Raw genomic sequence first — 16,644 nt, 5'->3', positions numbered from 1 at the left:
AAAGACACTAGTGTTCAGCTTAAAGTCACATTTTAAAGCTTCTCTAGGGTAATTAGGGTAAAGTTAGGGTAATTAGGCAAGTCATTGTATAACAGTGGTTTGTTCTGGAGACAATCCAACACTAATATTGCTTAAGGAGGCTAATAATATTGACCTTAACATGTATTTAAAAAAAATAAACTGCTTTTATTCTGGCTGAAATAAAACAAATAAGACTTTCTCCAGAAGAACAAATATTATAGGAAATACTGTGAAAAATCCCTGAATCTATTTGACATAATTTGGGAAATATTGGAAAGGAAATTCACAGAAGGACAAATAATTGTGACTTCATCTGTAATGTACTTGCTTTTTTCTATTTTTTTCCCTTTAGTGAAAACTTGGTGAGGTTTATTGAGGATTAGGATCTGTACACTGCAAAAAATAAATAAATAAATAAAAAGATTTCTTACTTAGATTTTTTTGTCTTGTTTTTAGTCCAAATGTCTAAAAATTCTCAAATCAAGAAGCATTTTCTAGACAAGCCGAACACATCGTCTTGTTTTAATAAATAATATGCTGAAATTAGGTGAGTTTTACCTTAAAAGAGCAAAATAATCTGCCAATGGGGTAAGTAAAATAATCTTGTTTTTCCGTTTGACATAAAATTATTTTGCTCACCCCATTGGCAGATTATTTAGCTTGTATAAAGAAAAAGCCTAATTTTGGCATATTATTTCTTAAAACACGACAATACGTTTGGCTTGTCTAGAAAATGCTTCTTGATTTAAGGGGTTTTCCATATTTAGGCTAAAAACAAGACATCAAATCTAAGTAAGAAGAGCACTTTTTGCAGTGTAGGGTTTAAAATGAAAACACACCAAGTGCTGAAGTATAAAAAACAGTATTGGTGAGTAAACAGTGTTATTTTTTTTATGGCTGGTGACTGTAATCAAATGCCTGAGGATGCAGTATAGTTCTCTCACTCCACATTGTGTGTTATTATGCAATCAGTGGAGGTGAGCAGAGAAAAATACAACAAGCACCTAACATTTTCCCAATTTTGTTATCACTTCTAAATCTGTTGTCAACAAAAGAACCAAGACTTTATATTTCTGCCATCATGGCAAAGAAAAAAAGAAATGAGTTATTATGTTTAAAAATGCGTTGACCTTGGTCTTCTCTTTGTTAAAAAGCACTTGGGAAATACTTGTAAGTTATTAACAATAATAGTATTATATTATAGTATTATATTATATATATATATATATATTTATTCACACCAATGACTTCACGAAGAAGCACCTTTAACATTTTCATTTCTTTAAAGAGCCTCTATTATGCATTATAAAAGGGTCATATTTTGGTTTTGTGGGTCTCCAACAGGCTGATCTGCATGCAAGGTCAAAAAACACATTCATTGTCTTATAATATGCATTTATTTTACCCAATTATCCCAGCGATCCCCATATGATTCGTTCAGCGATGTATTTGTTCCCATACCTCTCTTCAGCGCAATGCTAATCTGCGCTGATTGGCTCAATGACCCAGTCTGTTGTGATTGGCGTTCAGCAAGAGACAGAGAGAAATGGCCACCATGGCCTATCAACAATTTTGAGGTAGTCAGAGTGCGGATAGTATGTGAGAGCCCAATGTAGTGGAAGGGGGAAAAGACTGATATCAGAAATGATAATAAAATATTTTTTTCTCTAATAAATAAATGTTTATTTTTAAGAACATTTGTTTAAACCTTTATTTTTATTTCTTTGCATGGTTTTGCACCATAATTTACTCAACCGGCCCAGACAATACATTAGTTTCAAGCTACTTAAAATGTAAATAAAAGTCATTTTTCAATATCAAAGTTGTCTGAGCAGAGATCAAGGTCCCATAATGCAATTTGAAAGCATAAATTAATTAAAATTCCCGTTAATTATGAGCTATTGGCAGCTGCTAGTTAACAATTTTTTTAAATATATAATTTAATGTTTGAAAGAACAGCAAGGGAAATGTATTTTACACAAAAAAAATGTAAATCCTAATTATTATTAATTATAGTTTTAGTATTTGTATTAGTGGCATTTGTATTACTCTTAGCAGTACACCGTTTAACAGTATTATATTGATAGATTTATGATTTTGTATTGATTTATTCGATTCTTTTAATAAAAAATAATTTTTACAAGATTCCCATACAGTTCAATTAACTTTATAGATGCTAAAAACATTGAATTTAAATATTAAATTAATTAAATAAAATTAAATATTATCTCACAGCAAACAGATCCAGTCCACCATAAAATAAATAAATAAACAAAACAATTAGTAAACAATAAATAAATGAGTAAACAAATACAAATTCTAAGAAATAAATCCACATAAAAACGCACTTCACACATCTGATGGTAACTAACAGACCAGTGGTTCTCAAACTGGTATGTGTACCACTACTGGTACGAGGGCTTCCTTTTAGTGATAGGTGGAGATATGAAATATCTCATATGTACATGCTGCATATATTTTAAAATGTATCAAAAGTGATTTATATATGAATCCAAAAAACAAACAAAAAGTGCTCAGGGGTAACTCAGATATTTGGTTGGTGCTCTTTAGGTTGGAAATTCATCAAAACAACAACAGAAATCAGTCCAAGGCACTCGAAAAACTTTTTTGTGTGACTTTGACTGATTTCTGTAGTTGTTTTGAATTATAAATGAATTTGACATATAATAATATGTATTATATGACATATAGCCTATATTTCTGATGTCCAGGCAACATTTCCAGGGGTTGATGAATTGGCTACTATATGTTAATACTTTACATTTAAGTACAGCACTTTTCTTTTTGCTTTTAAAGAACAATAACCCACCATTTTAACTATTAAAGGCACATTTTAATTTAAATGTTGAGGTTTTTAGTTGATTTTTTTCACATATAAGCACAGTACATTGTTAACACTCAGACTATTTAAAGTGTGTAAAATGGCTGACATAATAAATATTCTTAATAATAGAAATTAATCTGCCACATTTTTGAACTGTGTAGCTGCTTTACTTGGCTAACCATGCTACTGTATTTTAATATTGCTCATCATGGTGGTACTTGGAGAGAAAATTGTTTTCTGAGGTGGCACTTAAAAAAAAGTTTTAGAACCGCTGCAATAGATGATAATGAGGCATTTTGCCAGCTTTAGTATGCTGCTTCGGGGAATGAGCTGAACTATTCAACTCCAGCTTCACTAGATCTAACAAACAAGACTCAAATATTCTGCAATTAATCATGTCTAATAATTCTTTTCTTGCACTATAAATCAGGTCTGACATTAAAAGGCACCGCTGGGATTCGAACCCAGGATCTCCTGTTTACTAGACAGGCGCTTTAACCAACTAAGCCACGGCGCCACTGTTAAAATGACGGAAAAAACGATTCATGAAGATCAAATGGGGAGTACTACAGGACAAAAAGGTGTAATCAAGTAATTTACCACATGATAATATGTTTATTTCACTCAGACATTGAAACGATCCGCGATTCACCTGTTATCAGCGATTTTGTTCCTCTTTTCTGGCAACAGACGGTCGCGCGGCGATGGCGTCAAAACCGGAAGCGAGTGTCGTGCACGCGTGTTCACTCACTACAGCTGCGATGTAGTGCGACTTCAGCGCTGGATTCATGTAAATATCTTCAATTTCACTGTAATAATAATTACACAGCCGCTGCTATTTATTCAGACATATGTCTTATTGTCATACCGAACACATGTGGATATATTTAATCAGCTTATTTCAGGATAAATACTGAGTAATATGTTAAAGCCTGACTTAAGTTTGACTGCTCCAACCTACTCTAGCGTGTTGTTTCAAAGTATACTGTTGTTATGATCGCTTTGTGAAGTCGTGATACACAATTTTTAGACAGTTTATAGCTTCTGTGCCAGCTTTACGATGTGAGTTTGGCATCAGTTGTGTTATTATTAATGTTTAATTGCTAATGTGATGTAATAATGTTGCTGTAAAGGTTTTAATCTGATTGTAAAACGATGATAATACATGTATTTGTTTGTAGATAAAGAATCCTGTTTACCTTGACGCAATAGTTCAGCCACTAATTGAAATTACGTCATCATTTACTTGTTTCAAACCTGTTTCTTCACAACACAAGCAAGATATACACTACCTGACAAAAGTCTTAGTTTTAGGAACGGCAAATAATACCTTCAGTATCAGAAGTGGCTTATATGAAAGGCAAAGGCCTCTAGATGACGCTTATACTCCAGACATGCTCAATAATGTTCATATCTGGTGACTGGGATGGCCAATCCCAGAGCAGCTTGACCTTCTTTGCTTTCAGGAGCTTTGATGTGGAGGCTGAAGTATGAGGAGCGCTATCCTGCTGGAGAATTGTCCCTCTCCTGTGATTTGTAATGTAATGGACAGCGCAGATGTCTTGATACCTCAGGCTGTTGATGTTGATCATCCACTCTGCAGATCTCTCGCACACCCCCATACTGAATGAACCCCAAACCATGATGTCTCCTTCACCAAACTTGACTGATTTCTCTCAGAATCTTGGTCCATGAGGGTTCCAGTGGGTCTTCTGCAGTATTGGTGCTGATTGGGTTGCAACTAGAAGTCATGTTATTATTTGTTGCTCTTACAACTGAGATTGGCGACAAGACTTTTGTCAGGTAGTGTACTGAAAAATCCTGGAATTAAAAACAGCCATTGACTTCTATGGTATTTTTTTGTTTCTATTATGGATGTCAACAGCTGCCTTTTCCAGCATTCTCCAGTATATTTTGCTTTTGTGCTTAACAAAAGAAAGAATTCCTAAATGTTTTGAAGCGCTTGAGTGAGCAAATGACAGGTTTTTGGGTGAACTCTCCCTCTAATAACTCATATAAATGTGTTCATCTGCAGCGGATGATGAAGGTGATGATGGCGAACACTGTGGGAAGGCTGTGTTTCCGCCAGAAGAATATTCTGGCTCCTATGGTGCGGGTTGGAACTCTTCCCATGAGGCTTCTGGCTCTGGATTATGGAGCAGATATTGTTTACTGTGAGGTGAGGATCAACATGATGCTTCACCCATTTCATTCCTTGACTATTCTGAGTCTGAAGAGCTGAATGTTTCTGTTTAGGAGCTGATTGATATTAAGATGGCCCAGTGTGAGCGAGTGGAAAACGGTAAGTGTGTTATTGCTTTTGATCGTATGATATATCAGTATACACCAGGGAGACACTTTGAGGAAGTGGAAAAAAAGGTTACAAGTAATGTTATATATTAAGAATAAATGGGATATTTTCACTGTTCAGTTGTCAGCATATTTATATTAATTTATAAACAACACAATATTAATGATTTAACATCAGAAGAGTTAAGAAAGCAACATGTGGTTGAACATTTTTGATCACAGCATATGGCAATATTTGTTATTTATTTACTTTCGGAAACAAAAAATGCACCAAATAAATTTTTTTAGTTTGTTTTTTTAGATGAGAAATCTTATAAGACATTTACTGAAAAAGTAAATATTGACAATTTAAACATAAACCTAGTAAATTATTTTTATATACAATTACTTTTTTTTTTTTTTTACTTATTTATTTACTAGTTTTTTATTTGCTTGTTTATTTATTTACTTATTAATTTATTATCTTTATTTACTTGTTTGTTTATTTATTTATTTACTTATTTATTAATTTGCTATTTATTTAATTTTAATTTTTTTACTTGTTTATTTGTTTACTTATATACTTTTTTATTAATTTATTTGCTTTATAATTTAATTACTGTTTATTTATTTGTTTATTTTTACTTGTTTATTTATTTTCTTGTTTTATTTACTTGTTTACTTATTAGCTTATTTATTTATTTACTTATTTATTATCTTTAATTTCTTAATTTATTTAATTATATGTTTACTTATATACTGTTTATTAATTTATTTGCTTTATAGTTTATTTACTATTTATTTTTTTGTTTATTTTTACTTGTTTATTTATTTTCTTGTTTTATTTACTTGTTTGTTTATTTACTTATTAATTTATTTTTTTATTTACTTATTAATTAATTTATTTTTCTTTTTTGTTTATTTACTTAATTATTTTATTTATTTGTTTATTTATTTATTTGTTAATTTATATACTTTTCTATTTAGGTAACAATTTATTTAAGTTATTTACTTACTAATTTGTTAACTTGTCAATTTATGTATATACTTTTTATTTTTTTTTCATTTATTAACTATTTATTTATTTATTTACTTAATGTATTTATTTACTTGTTTGTTTACTTGTTTATTTACTTGTTTTATGTATGGTTTGTTTATTTATTTATTTACTAGTTTATTTGTTTTCTTATTTCAGTTTGTTGCCAGGGGATGTTTAGACACAAAAAAAGACACAATGAAATAACATAAAATATAAACATCAAATGAAAATGAAATATAAAGCAAAAGCTAATTCAGACTGCCAACAAAAACAGCCACAGTTACACTATAAGTCATTAATAATAATAATGATAAAGCATTGTGTGTGACTTCAGATGTGCTGCAGACGATTGATTTTGTGGCTCCAGATGAGCGCGTGATGTTTCGCACCTGCAGTAAAGAGAGCGGCCGTGTGGTCTTTCAGATGGTCAGTTTACTCTTTCCTGAACTTATCATTATTAAATATGTTATCATGTTATTAATGATTAATTATTTTGTTGTTGTTTTGGGGGTTTCAGGGAACGGCGGATCCAGAAAGAGCGCTGGCTGTGGCCAAACTTGTGTGAGCCTAATTAGTGAATTTTATTGTTACTCTCATATACAGTTGCAGTCAGAATTATTCGCCCTCCTGTATATTTTTCCCAAATTTCTGTTTAATGAAAATAAGATTTTAATAAGCACATATAATATTGATCTTAAAATGAGTTAAAACAAATAAAAGCTGCTTTTATTCTAGCTGAAATAAAACAAATAAGACTTTCTCCAGAAGAAAAAAATAATATTGGAAATACTTTGTTTGTAGCAGACCAAGTAAAGCATGTAGTGTTGCTGTAAATGCTGAATGTGTGTTTACTGTAGCTGTGTTTGATGGACAGGGAGAATGATGTGGCAGCTGTGGATGTGAATATGGGCTGTCCAAAGGAATACTCCACAAAGGTACAGACCGATCCTGTGTCAGACATACAATACATGTGAAAGTCTACAAGTATACATAAATATATTATATTTCCATTCATTTCACACAGGGAGGAATGGGTTCAGCGCTTCTCTCTGACCCTGAGAAAATTGAAGCTGTGAGTTTTACACATTCTTGTAATTACATTTTCTGCACTACATCAGTTGTATTACAGATTATTATTGTAATCATTATAATTTTATTAAATTATGTAAATTTCTGTGATTATTATATATTTATTTTTGTAACCTTATTGAGTTATGAAGTAATGAAGGTATTATTACTACTACTACTACTACTACTTTTAGTATTAAATTAAGCTAGTCATATTGATTGGAACAGTCTTATAAAAAAAAAACGACAGAAATGTACATTAAAAAATGTAAGATATTTATTTTGTTTAATCTCTTATTTAGTTGTGAAGGTTATTATTGTAATAATAATTATCATTATTAAATTAAGTTTATAATCATATACTGAACAGAAAGACCTTGTCTTAAGTTTTTAATGCAAGTTTTTGTAATTCTGTATAATAATAATAATAATTATAGTAAAAATAATAATATTAATAATAGTAATAATAATAGTAGAAATAATAATAATAATAATAATAATAAAAACAGTAAAAATAATAATAATAAAATAATAATAATAGTAAAAAAACAATAATAATAGTAAAAATAATAATAATATTATTAATAATAATAGTAAAATAATAATAATAATAATCGTAATAATTATATTAATAGTAAAATAATAATAATAATAGTAATAATTATATTAATAGTAAAAATAATAATAATAATAATAATAGTAATAGTAATGATATTATTATTATTATTATTATTATTATTATTATTATTATTATTATTATTAAATTAGTTTACTCCTCACAAATATTGATTGGAATTTTTTTAATGTAAATTTCTGTAATTTTTATATATTAAGTTCAAGTAATGAAGCTTATAATAATAATAAAAATAATAATAATAGTTGTTGTTGGTGTTGTTAAATTAAGTTAGTCATCATATATGAACAAAAAATCTTATCTTATTAAGTTTTAATAAAAATGTCTGTGATTTGTTTGTTTATTTTGTATAATCTCTTATTTAGTTATGAAGTAATGAAATTTGTTATTGTAATAATTATTAAATTAAGTGATCATGTTTTGAACAGAAAGATCTCATCCTTAAGTTTTTAATGTTAATTACTGAAATTATTATATATTACTTTTGTGTAATCTCTGATTGAATTATGAAGTAATGAAGCTTATAATAATAATAATAATAATAATAATAATAATAATAATAATGTAAATTATTATTATTAAATTAAGTTAATCATCATATGTGGTTTAGGGAAAATCATAGTGTAATTTCTGTCATTTTCAATATATTTTGTATAATCTCCTGTTGAGTTATTAAGAAATGAATTTTAATATCATAATTTTTTTTATATATATATATATATTAGGTTAGTAATCATATATGTATTGGAAAAATCTTATAATTTTTTTGTAAGTTTCCGTAATTTTAATATTATCACAATTTCATATTAATTATAATGTAATATGTTTTGTTTATATTGATCTTGCCATTAAATAGCCATAAATTGCTGATGTAGCAATAAATTCACAAACTTATTATTACTATTACAATTATTATCATCATTTTAAAGTGTTTGTCTCGTGTAGATTCTCACCACTCTTGTGAAAGGAATCTCAAAGCCTGTTACCTGTAAAATCAGGATCCTGTCAACAGTAAGTGAAGCTTTTCCACATAATTATTTAATTTTGTGGGAAAACAAAGGCAAGCTAAAATATTCAGGAGACTTTATTTGGTGTGCCTGGTTATTGCTGTATATTGACTTGCTCTTTCAGATTGAGGATACAGTGAATTTAGTGAAGAGAATTGAAAAGACGGGAGTGGCGGCCATTGCGGTTCATGGCAGGTTCGATGGATTCCCTAATCATCTGGAGTTAATCGTGTGTTCTTTAATGTCAGATTTGATCATGTTTGATCATTGTCTTGTTGTCAGGATGAAAGACGAGCGACCGCGACACCCGGTGCACTGTGACTATATCCAGGCTGTGGCCCAGAGCGTCTCAGTACCCGTCATTGCCAAGTCAGTTTTAGGCTGTTGCCTTGCATTTATTCATTTTCATTCGACATAGTCCCTTTATTAATCAGGGGTCACCACAGCGGAATGAACCGCCAACTATTCCAGCATATGTTTTGCACAGCGGATGCCTTTCCAGCTGCAACCTAGTACTAGGAAACACCCCTACACACTCATTCACACACTCATACGCTATGGACAATTTAGTTAATCTTTTCCCCTATAGCGCATGTGTTTGGACTGTGGAGGAAACCGAAGCACCCGGAGGAAACCCCTGCCAACATGGGGAGAACATGCAAACTGCTTCAATAAAGCTTAATAGGGCCACTTTAATGCATGTGCTGTTTACAAGTGCAAAATACCAGGCTTTTTTCTGTCTGCGTGTCTTCAGTGGCGGCTCTTCAGACATCGTGAAGGAGTTTGAGGACATCGAGACATTTCGGGAGTCGACTGGAGCTTCATCCGTCATGTTAGCTCGAGCCGCCATGTGGAATCCTTCAGTCTTCCGGCAGCAGGGGGCGCTGTCTGTGGACCAGGTCATGCAGGAGTACATCACATATGTACGTTTGCACATGTTTACATCTACATAGACACATTGGCTTGAATTTACTGCATTCATTAGTCATGGATTGAGTAAAATGTTTTGTTTGATAACATTTCATCCCAATTTCAAATCAAAATGTTGTTGGTTAAACCATTTATAATAATAATAATAATAATAGTAAATATAATGTTAATAATGATGATAATAATAGTAATAATAAAAATTATTATTATTATTATTATTATTATTAATTATTATTATTATTATTATTAATAATAATAATAATAATAATAATAATAATATTATTAAAGCATATATAATAATAAATTATTATTATTATAGTAAATATTATATCAAAATGTCAATATATCAATTTCAAATCAATGTTTTTTTAAAGCAATTATAATAATAATTATAATAATTATTATTGTTATTATGAAAGTGTCTATAATAATAATAATTATTATTATTATTATAATAGTAATTATTATTATAGTAATTATTATTATTATTATTATTATTATTATTATTATTATTATTAAAGCATATATAATAATAAAATTGTTATTATTATTATTATTATTATAGTAATTAATATTATATCAAAATATATATTAATTTCAAATCAATGTTGTTTAAAGCATTTATAATATTAATAATGTTGTTATTATTATTATTACTTTTATTAAAGTGACTATAATAATGATAATAATAATAATAAAAATAATAATTATTATCATTATTATAATAGTAATTATTATATCATTGTTATTATTAATAATAATTATAATAATAATTACTATTATAATATAACAAATAATATTTATCATTGTTATCATGATTATTATATAAGTCATATTTAAATACATTTATATAAATATATATAATAAATACAAATAAACTAAGTTGTTGGTCATATCTGTAGAAACAATATTAGTTTAGTATATTGCTAAATAAGCATATATCCAGTTATTTAACTATTTTGAGAACATGGAGAGATTATATTTGTTGTTTTGATTTGTTTAAGTAGGCGGAGCTAAATATATTTTTTGGTGTAATTTACTCGCTCCCACTTTCTGATTAGTGGAGTTTTTCCATAGAGCATTATGGGTAATGTAGTCTTTCTGCACAGATTCAGCTGTTAAACATGGTTATTCTGAAAGTGAGTTAAAATAAAGTAGATAAACAACGAACAAATAACAAATGTCATTATTTACAGCCTCGGAACTCACAGTATTATTATTATTGTTACTATTATTATTACTATTATTTTTATTATTGTTATTATCCCTTTGGAGAAAATGAATTTATTTTTTAACTTCCTGAAACTGACTGTTCTCTATTGTAAACAAATGATGTTCTGTGCCTCCCTGATGTTTTTTTTTTTACCTCTGTTTTCTTTTTCTTTTTTTGCGTTTGCACACAGGCTGTTCGCTATGACAATAATCCATTTAACACCAAATACTGCTTATGTCAGATGCTCAGAGACAGAGTCGAGTCTCCATTTGGGAAGCGTTTGCATGCAGCTCAGACCAACCAGGAGATATGGTAAACATCGCACATTATGTTTGATGCAACATTTCATGTATAAAGCAGAAGTTATTTATTTATTTATTTATTTAAGGGATTTTTTAAATGCTTAATAATATTTGTCATATGTGTGTATATTATTGTTTCTAGTAATCTTTGTGGAAAAAAAATGTAATCTGAAAGTTATAGGGGAAATAATGTTAAAGAAAATGTAGGAAACACCCTCTATTTCTTTGTATTTATGTATTTAATTATGTATTTAAGTATGAAACAACACTTATTATGAACTCCATTTATTAAAATGTATAAAATAAAAATTGATCACACAAAATTTTCATATTATTAAAAAATAATATGGGTAAATCCGAGTATTTTGGCAATAATAGTTTCAAATGATAAAGTTTTGAAATGACAATTTTTATGTCTGAATAACTAATTAAATATGTTAGTAAATGAATAATTATTGATCTAAATATGCCTAACAGCTCTGTTGTACATATAAACTATTGTTGAATTGCATTTTAGTTGCTTTTTTCTTTAAATATTAAGGAAAATGGATTGTTGTTGGCTGTTATTGTTATAATTAATATTAATATTTAATAAAAATAATCAAAATGTTATCAATATTTTGCTGAGATTTTAAAAACATAATAAATTATGTTATTATATGATATGTAAAATGTGTTGTTGTTGTTGTTGTTAATCATATTATCAATATTTTGATGAGCATTTTTTAAAAATTTTATTAAATTAAACCACTTATATTAACGCTTGATTGCCTCTTTTTTTAATCTTGCTTGTGATTTTAGTCCTTGATCGAATTTTTAAAAATGTAAATATAAAAATCCTTTATTAATAGTTCATTTATTGTGTGTTTTTCAGCGAGGTGTTTGGAATGACTGAGTTATTCAACAAAACCACAGCTGAACTGGAGTCCAGAAGAGCTTCTCTGCAGGCCAGTGAAGATCTGTCAGAAACTCCTGAACTAGAAGACGACGTGGTCATTATGCCGGTCCGCTTCGAACGGTCAGTTATGAGTTGATTACCATTTATTAGCATCATTTAACCTCTTAACTGACTGTTAGTCCAACTATTTCAAGATAGATGTGATAATAACATGTTCTACTGTATCGCCAATTATCAGCTGTTTTGTGCATATAAAATAAAAAAATTATTTAATTAAATTTAAAAAATGTCAAATTAATCAAAAGTTGTTTTGTTTATGCAAATAATAAAACTAAAATAATATGTATTTTACAAAACATGTTTTCCCCTGAAAGTGACAGAAATCTAAATCTAATATTTGAGCAAACTATATTCCAAATTTAAAGTTGATATCTCAAAAAAACACGCATTCAGTATTTAGAGTGGACGCAGTACCAGACATGACCACATTCAGTTTCCATTGCCGACCATACAAGAGCGCCCTCATTTATTTTGTTAGGGTGCAGTACCAGACATGACCACATTCAGTTTCCATTGCCGACCATACAAGAGCGCCCTCATTTATTTTGTTAGGGTGCAGTACCAGACATGACCACATTCAGTTTCCATTGCCGACCATACAAGAGCGCCCCCATTTCTGTGTATCATTTAATGGATATGAACCATATTTTTCTGACTTTTTACGATATTTGTGAAGTTAAACATTTCAATTTAGCCTCTAAAACATTATTAAAACATTATTTTAAGTGCTTTTTGCGAAATCCCAATCCTAACCCTAACCCTAAAAAAATATATATTTTAGTGTTTTTTCATAATATTTAAAACAAAGCACAGTCCATTTTTTTTTTTTTCTAAAGATTCAGACTAACAATTTGTTTTTCAAACAGTATTTTATATGTGCTGCATTGCCGCAACAAAGTAATGCTTCATAGCGGATATGAGTGTCTTTGCAGCTAATTAATAAATAACTTACTCAGTAATATCTATTAAAATCATGAAAAATGAAAACTAGAAATGTTAAGCTGTATATGTGATTGCTTTATTTAAATATTATGTTTCTAATATGCTTATATTAGGATGTGTTTAGATATTATGGTTTAGAAATGCAAATGCAAAAGTTCTTTTTAATTATCGTTTGTCATGATTAGATTAGGATTTAATTGCACTATAGTCAACTTAAGCAAGACGGTGGCAGTAGAGGGGTTAAAAGAAAGAAGACATGTTCAGTTTGTGTCTGTGTGTGTGTTTTCCAGGCGAGATTATCCTCCTCAGATCACACCCAAGATGTTCCTGCTGGAGTGGAGCCGCAAAGAGAAGCTTGAGCAGCCAGTTTATGAGACGGTCAGTGCTGACAGTACAAATGAACTGACATCGCAATATTTACATTTATTTATATATATATATAGATATAGATATAGATATAGTGAAATCAATACAGCTTCATACTATTCAAATACAGTGTGTATGTTTGCAGGAGCAGCGCAGTCAGGATCGAGGCTTTCAGTCCACTGTTATTGTGGCCGATAAGAAATATCGCTCTACACTGTGGTGAGTTTAACACAGAGACGAACACATTTACCCCCATCCACACAGGGCATCAGCGCCAACGCTTCCCATTCACTTTGAATCGGTGACGTCAAGTGTTGCCGAACTGCATTGTGGATCCGTCAGGACCGTTCGAGATGTTGCTCGCTGCAGAAGTTGGGACTTTCTCCGCTTTTCAAAGCGACAGCCAATCAGATCGCTGTATGCAAATACACAGACAGTAGCCCGATTGCTGACTAATTTCATTGGCTGACGCTGCTATGATGATCACGTCAGCCCCAACTTGACAGACACGCCCAGACACGCCCCCTGTCAAGCGTTGATGCTGAAGCCCCGAGTGAATGCACTGTTATATATCTATACATGCACACACACATACATACACAGGTACAAAAGCACATCTATACAAAGACACACACACACACACATATAAGCTCACATTGACACACAAACACATGCTAACACACTCAGACACAATACACGCATGCATACACACTTATACTTAAACACATATTGACATACACATGCTGACTTAAATAAACCCACACACACAGTCACTCACACAATCATACACACACTGATATATACATTAACACAGACACATACACACAAACGCAGTCACACTCACATACATGCATACATAAATACACACCAACAAACAAATATATACATACACACACTCGCATGCATACATGCACACATTTGTATACAAACACACACACATTGACATGCACACACTGACTTAGACACACTCGCATACAGTCACTCACAATCTTACGCACACACTTATATATATATATATATACATTAACACACACTGACATACACACACTCATACTGTACATGCATAAATGCACACACACTCACACATACATACATACACACACACTCGCATATATACAGACACACATTCTCGCATACATGAGCTTACACACACACATAAATGCATAAGCTCACATTCACACACATACATAAACGCACACACTGTCACTCACATACAAACATGCATACATTTCTCTCTCTCTCACACACACACACACATTCTGACATACCCTCACATACAAATACCTACACACACTTGCATACGCTGACAAAAACACAGTCACATACACATGCATATACACACACTTACATACACACATACCTGCCAACATGCATATATAGACACACACTCGCATACACACACTCTCACTCACATACACTGACCAAAAAAACACACAGTCACACTGAGACACTCGCATACACACTCCCATACATACACCCTCTGTCTCTCACACGCACACACACACTCAGTGTCCGTATTGTCTGTATCTGCAGGGAGAAGTCTAAGAAGTTTGCGGAGCAGGCCGCGGCTCTGGTGTGTTTGCGCACGCTTGGTCTCCCAGAGGGTCGAATCGGAGAGGAGCACAGCGGACTCGTAAACAAACGAAAGAGAGACGACAGAAAGACCACAGCGGCGGACAACGATGACGACGAGTCCCACGCGCCAAAGAGACACACACACACACTCCCCCAGGAAGAGGAAGTGACATGCAGGACGAAAGTTGTGAATGGTGTTTGTGGTCAAACCGCACGCTAGCCAGATGCTCAACACCATACACACACACACACACACACACACACTCATTGCTGTTCACTTTTATCTGATCACACACTCACAGCTCTGAGTTTGCTTGTAAATTTGTCAAATCCGGTTGTCAAGTGCCACCTCAGTGTCTTCCTGTCAGAGATGCTGGGTTATGCTTTAGTTCTTCTGCATAGAGGATTGAGTTCTTATTTTTATTATTATTATTATTATTATTATTATTATTATTTTGCGTTTCCGTCTTCCACCAGAAGGGGGCAGTAATTCGCCATACAGTAAACAGCTTCAATTACACCATCAGCAGACTTCAGAGGTTTCTTCTTATTGTGTTTGTTGGCAATGTTTTTGTGAAATAAACCGTTTTAATTTTGCGTCTGAGTTGTTTCCTGCATGTTTATGAGTTTAGTTCTTAAAATATAGTAAGCATCACAACATTTCTGATATTTTGTTATGGATATGAGGCTCAGAAGTGATGTGTTGCTAAAATAATATGACTATACCACACCATACATTGTTAGTAAGATGGAAAATGTATTCGTTTATTCATTATCCCTCTGGCTAGTCCCTTTATTAATCAAAGGTCGCCACCGCGGAATGAACTGCCAACTTGTCCAGTATTACACAGCTCCCATACACACAGGACCTGAGATTAAAGTCACCCGAAAGACAGCGCCCACTGAGCAGTATAGAGTCCCCTTGACTGTACTGGGGCGTTAGGACCCACACAGACAGCAGGTTGAGCGCCCCCTGCTGGCCTCACTAATATCACTTCTGACAGCAACCTAGCTTTCCCATGTGGTCTCCAATCGAGGTACTGCCCTTAGCTTCAGTGTGCGATCATGTGAGAGTTGCAGAGAGCTCGCTGCTAGTGCTAATATGTTGTGATAATTCGGTACAACCACATATTATACTGCTAATATACACAGGGGCAGACTTAGGGATCTGGGGGCCCTAAGCAATTCCAGGCATGAGGCCCTAGCACTGAAACTCAAAACACTCTTTCAGATATTTGTTTTCTCTAGATCTGTCTCGATTAATTTTTATTTTTTGTAAATAAACTGCATGTTAAAAATATATTTTAGGTGGAACCTTATTAACTTAAAATTAAATACAATCTATATTCGCAAATAAAAAGTAATCACACAAACTATGTACAGTTAATTAGCCATAGTTGAGATAAAATCTTAATATTTGCATGTGCAGTAAGGAAGGAACGTACATGGGGGCCT

General features: G+C 31.5%; 2 protein-coding genes and 1 non-coding gene across 5 annotated transcripts in view; 2 read left to right on the top strand and 1 right to left on the bottom strand.

Moving 5' to 3' along the window:
* The window catches only part of snx20 (sorting nexin 20), a 677,202-nt gene that overhangs the window by 191,876 nt on the left and 468,682 nt on the right, over positions 1-16,644 (top strand). The window lies entirely within an intron of this gene.
* trnat-agu (transfer RNA threonine (anticodon AGU)) lies at positions 3,310-3,383 on the bottom strand. The gene has a single exon. It is a non-coding gene; the product is annotated as a tRNA-Thr (tRNA).
* Positions 3,606-16,644, top strand: part of dus2 (dihydrouridine synthase 2) — a 255,399-nt gene continuing 242,360 nt past the window's right edge. The window contains exons 1-16 of one of the 3 annotated variants that reach the window (XM_087312648.1): positions 3,606-3,656; positions 4,902-5,045; positions 5,123-5,168; positions 6,529-6,620; positions 6,712-6,755; positions 7,069-7,129; positions 7,219-7,266; positions 8,842-8,907; positions 9,028-9,098; positions 9,186-9,272; positions 9,658-9,826; positions 11,237-11,358; positions 12,223-12,366; positions 13,539-13,626; positions 13,760-13,833; positions 15,148-15,424. In XM_087312648.1, coding sequence (XP_087168774.1) covers positions 4,905-5,045; positions 5,123-5,168; positions 6,529-6,620; positions 6,712-6,755; positions 7,069-7,129; positions 7,219-7,266; positions 8,842-8,907; positions 9,028-9,098; positions 9,186-9,272; positions 9,658-9,826; positions 11,237-11,358; positions 12,223-12,366; positions 13,539-13,626; positions 13,760-13,833; positions 15,148-15,409 — 1,515 coding nt within the window. In that variant the 5' untranslated portion in view covers positions 3,606-3,656; positions 4,902-4,904 and the 3' untranslated portion in view covers positions 15,410-15,424. Of the gene's footprint in view, positions 3,678-4,901; positions 5,046-5,122; positions 5,169-6,528; positions 6,621-6,711; positions 6,756-7,068; positions 7,130-7,218; positions 7,267-8,841; positions 8,908-9,027; positions 9,099-9,185; positions 9,273-9,657; positions 9,827-11,236; positions 11,359-12,222; positions 12,367-13,538; positions 13,627-13,759; positions 13,834-15,147; positions 15,787-16,644 lie in introns of those variants that run through there. The other 2 variants (XM_087312647.1, XM_087312649.1) reach the window with 2 other exon arrangements.

Source organism: Danio rerio, chromosome 25 (assembly GCF_052040795.2).
Source record: "Danio rerio strain M-AB ecotype USA chromosome 25, GRCz13ab, whole genome shotgun sequence".
NCBI lineage: Eukaryota > Metazoa > Chordata > Actinopteri > Cypriniformes > Danionidae > Danio > Danio rerio.
The sequence above is the reverse complement of the archived record's forward strand: the minus strand, read 5'-3'. Positions and strand labels throughout refer to the sequence as shown.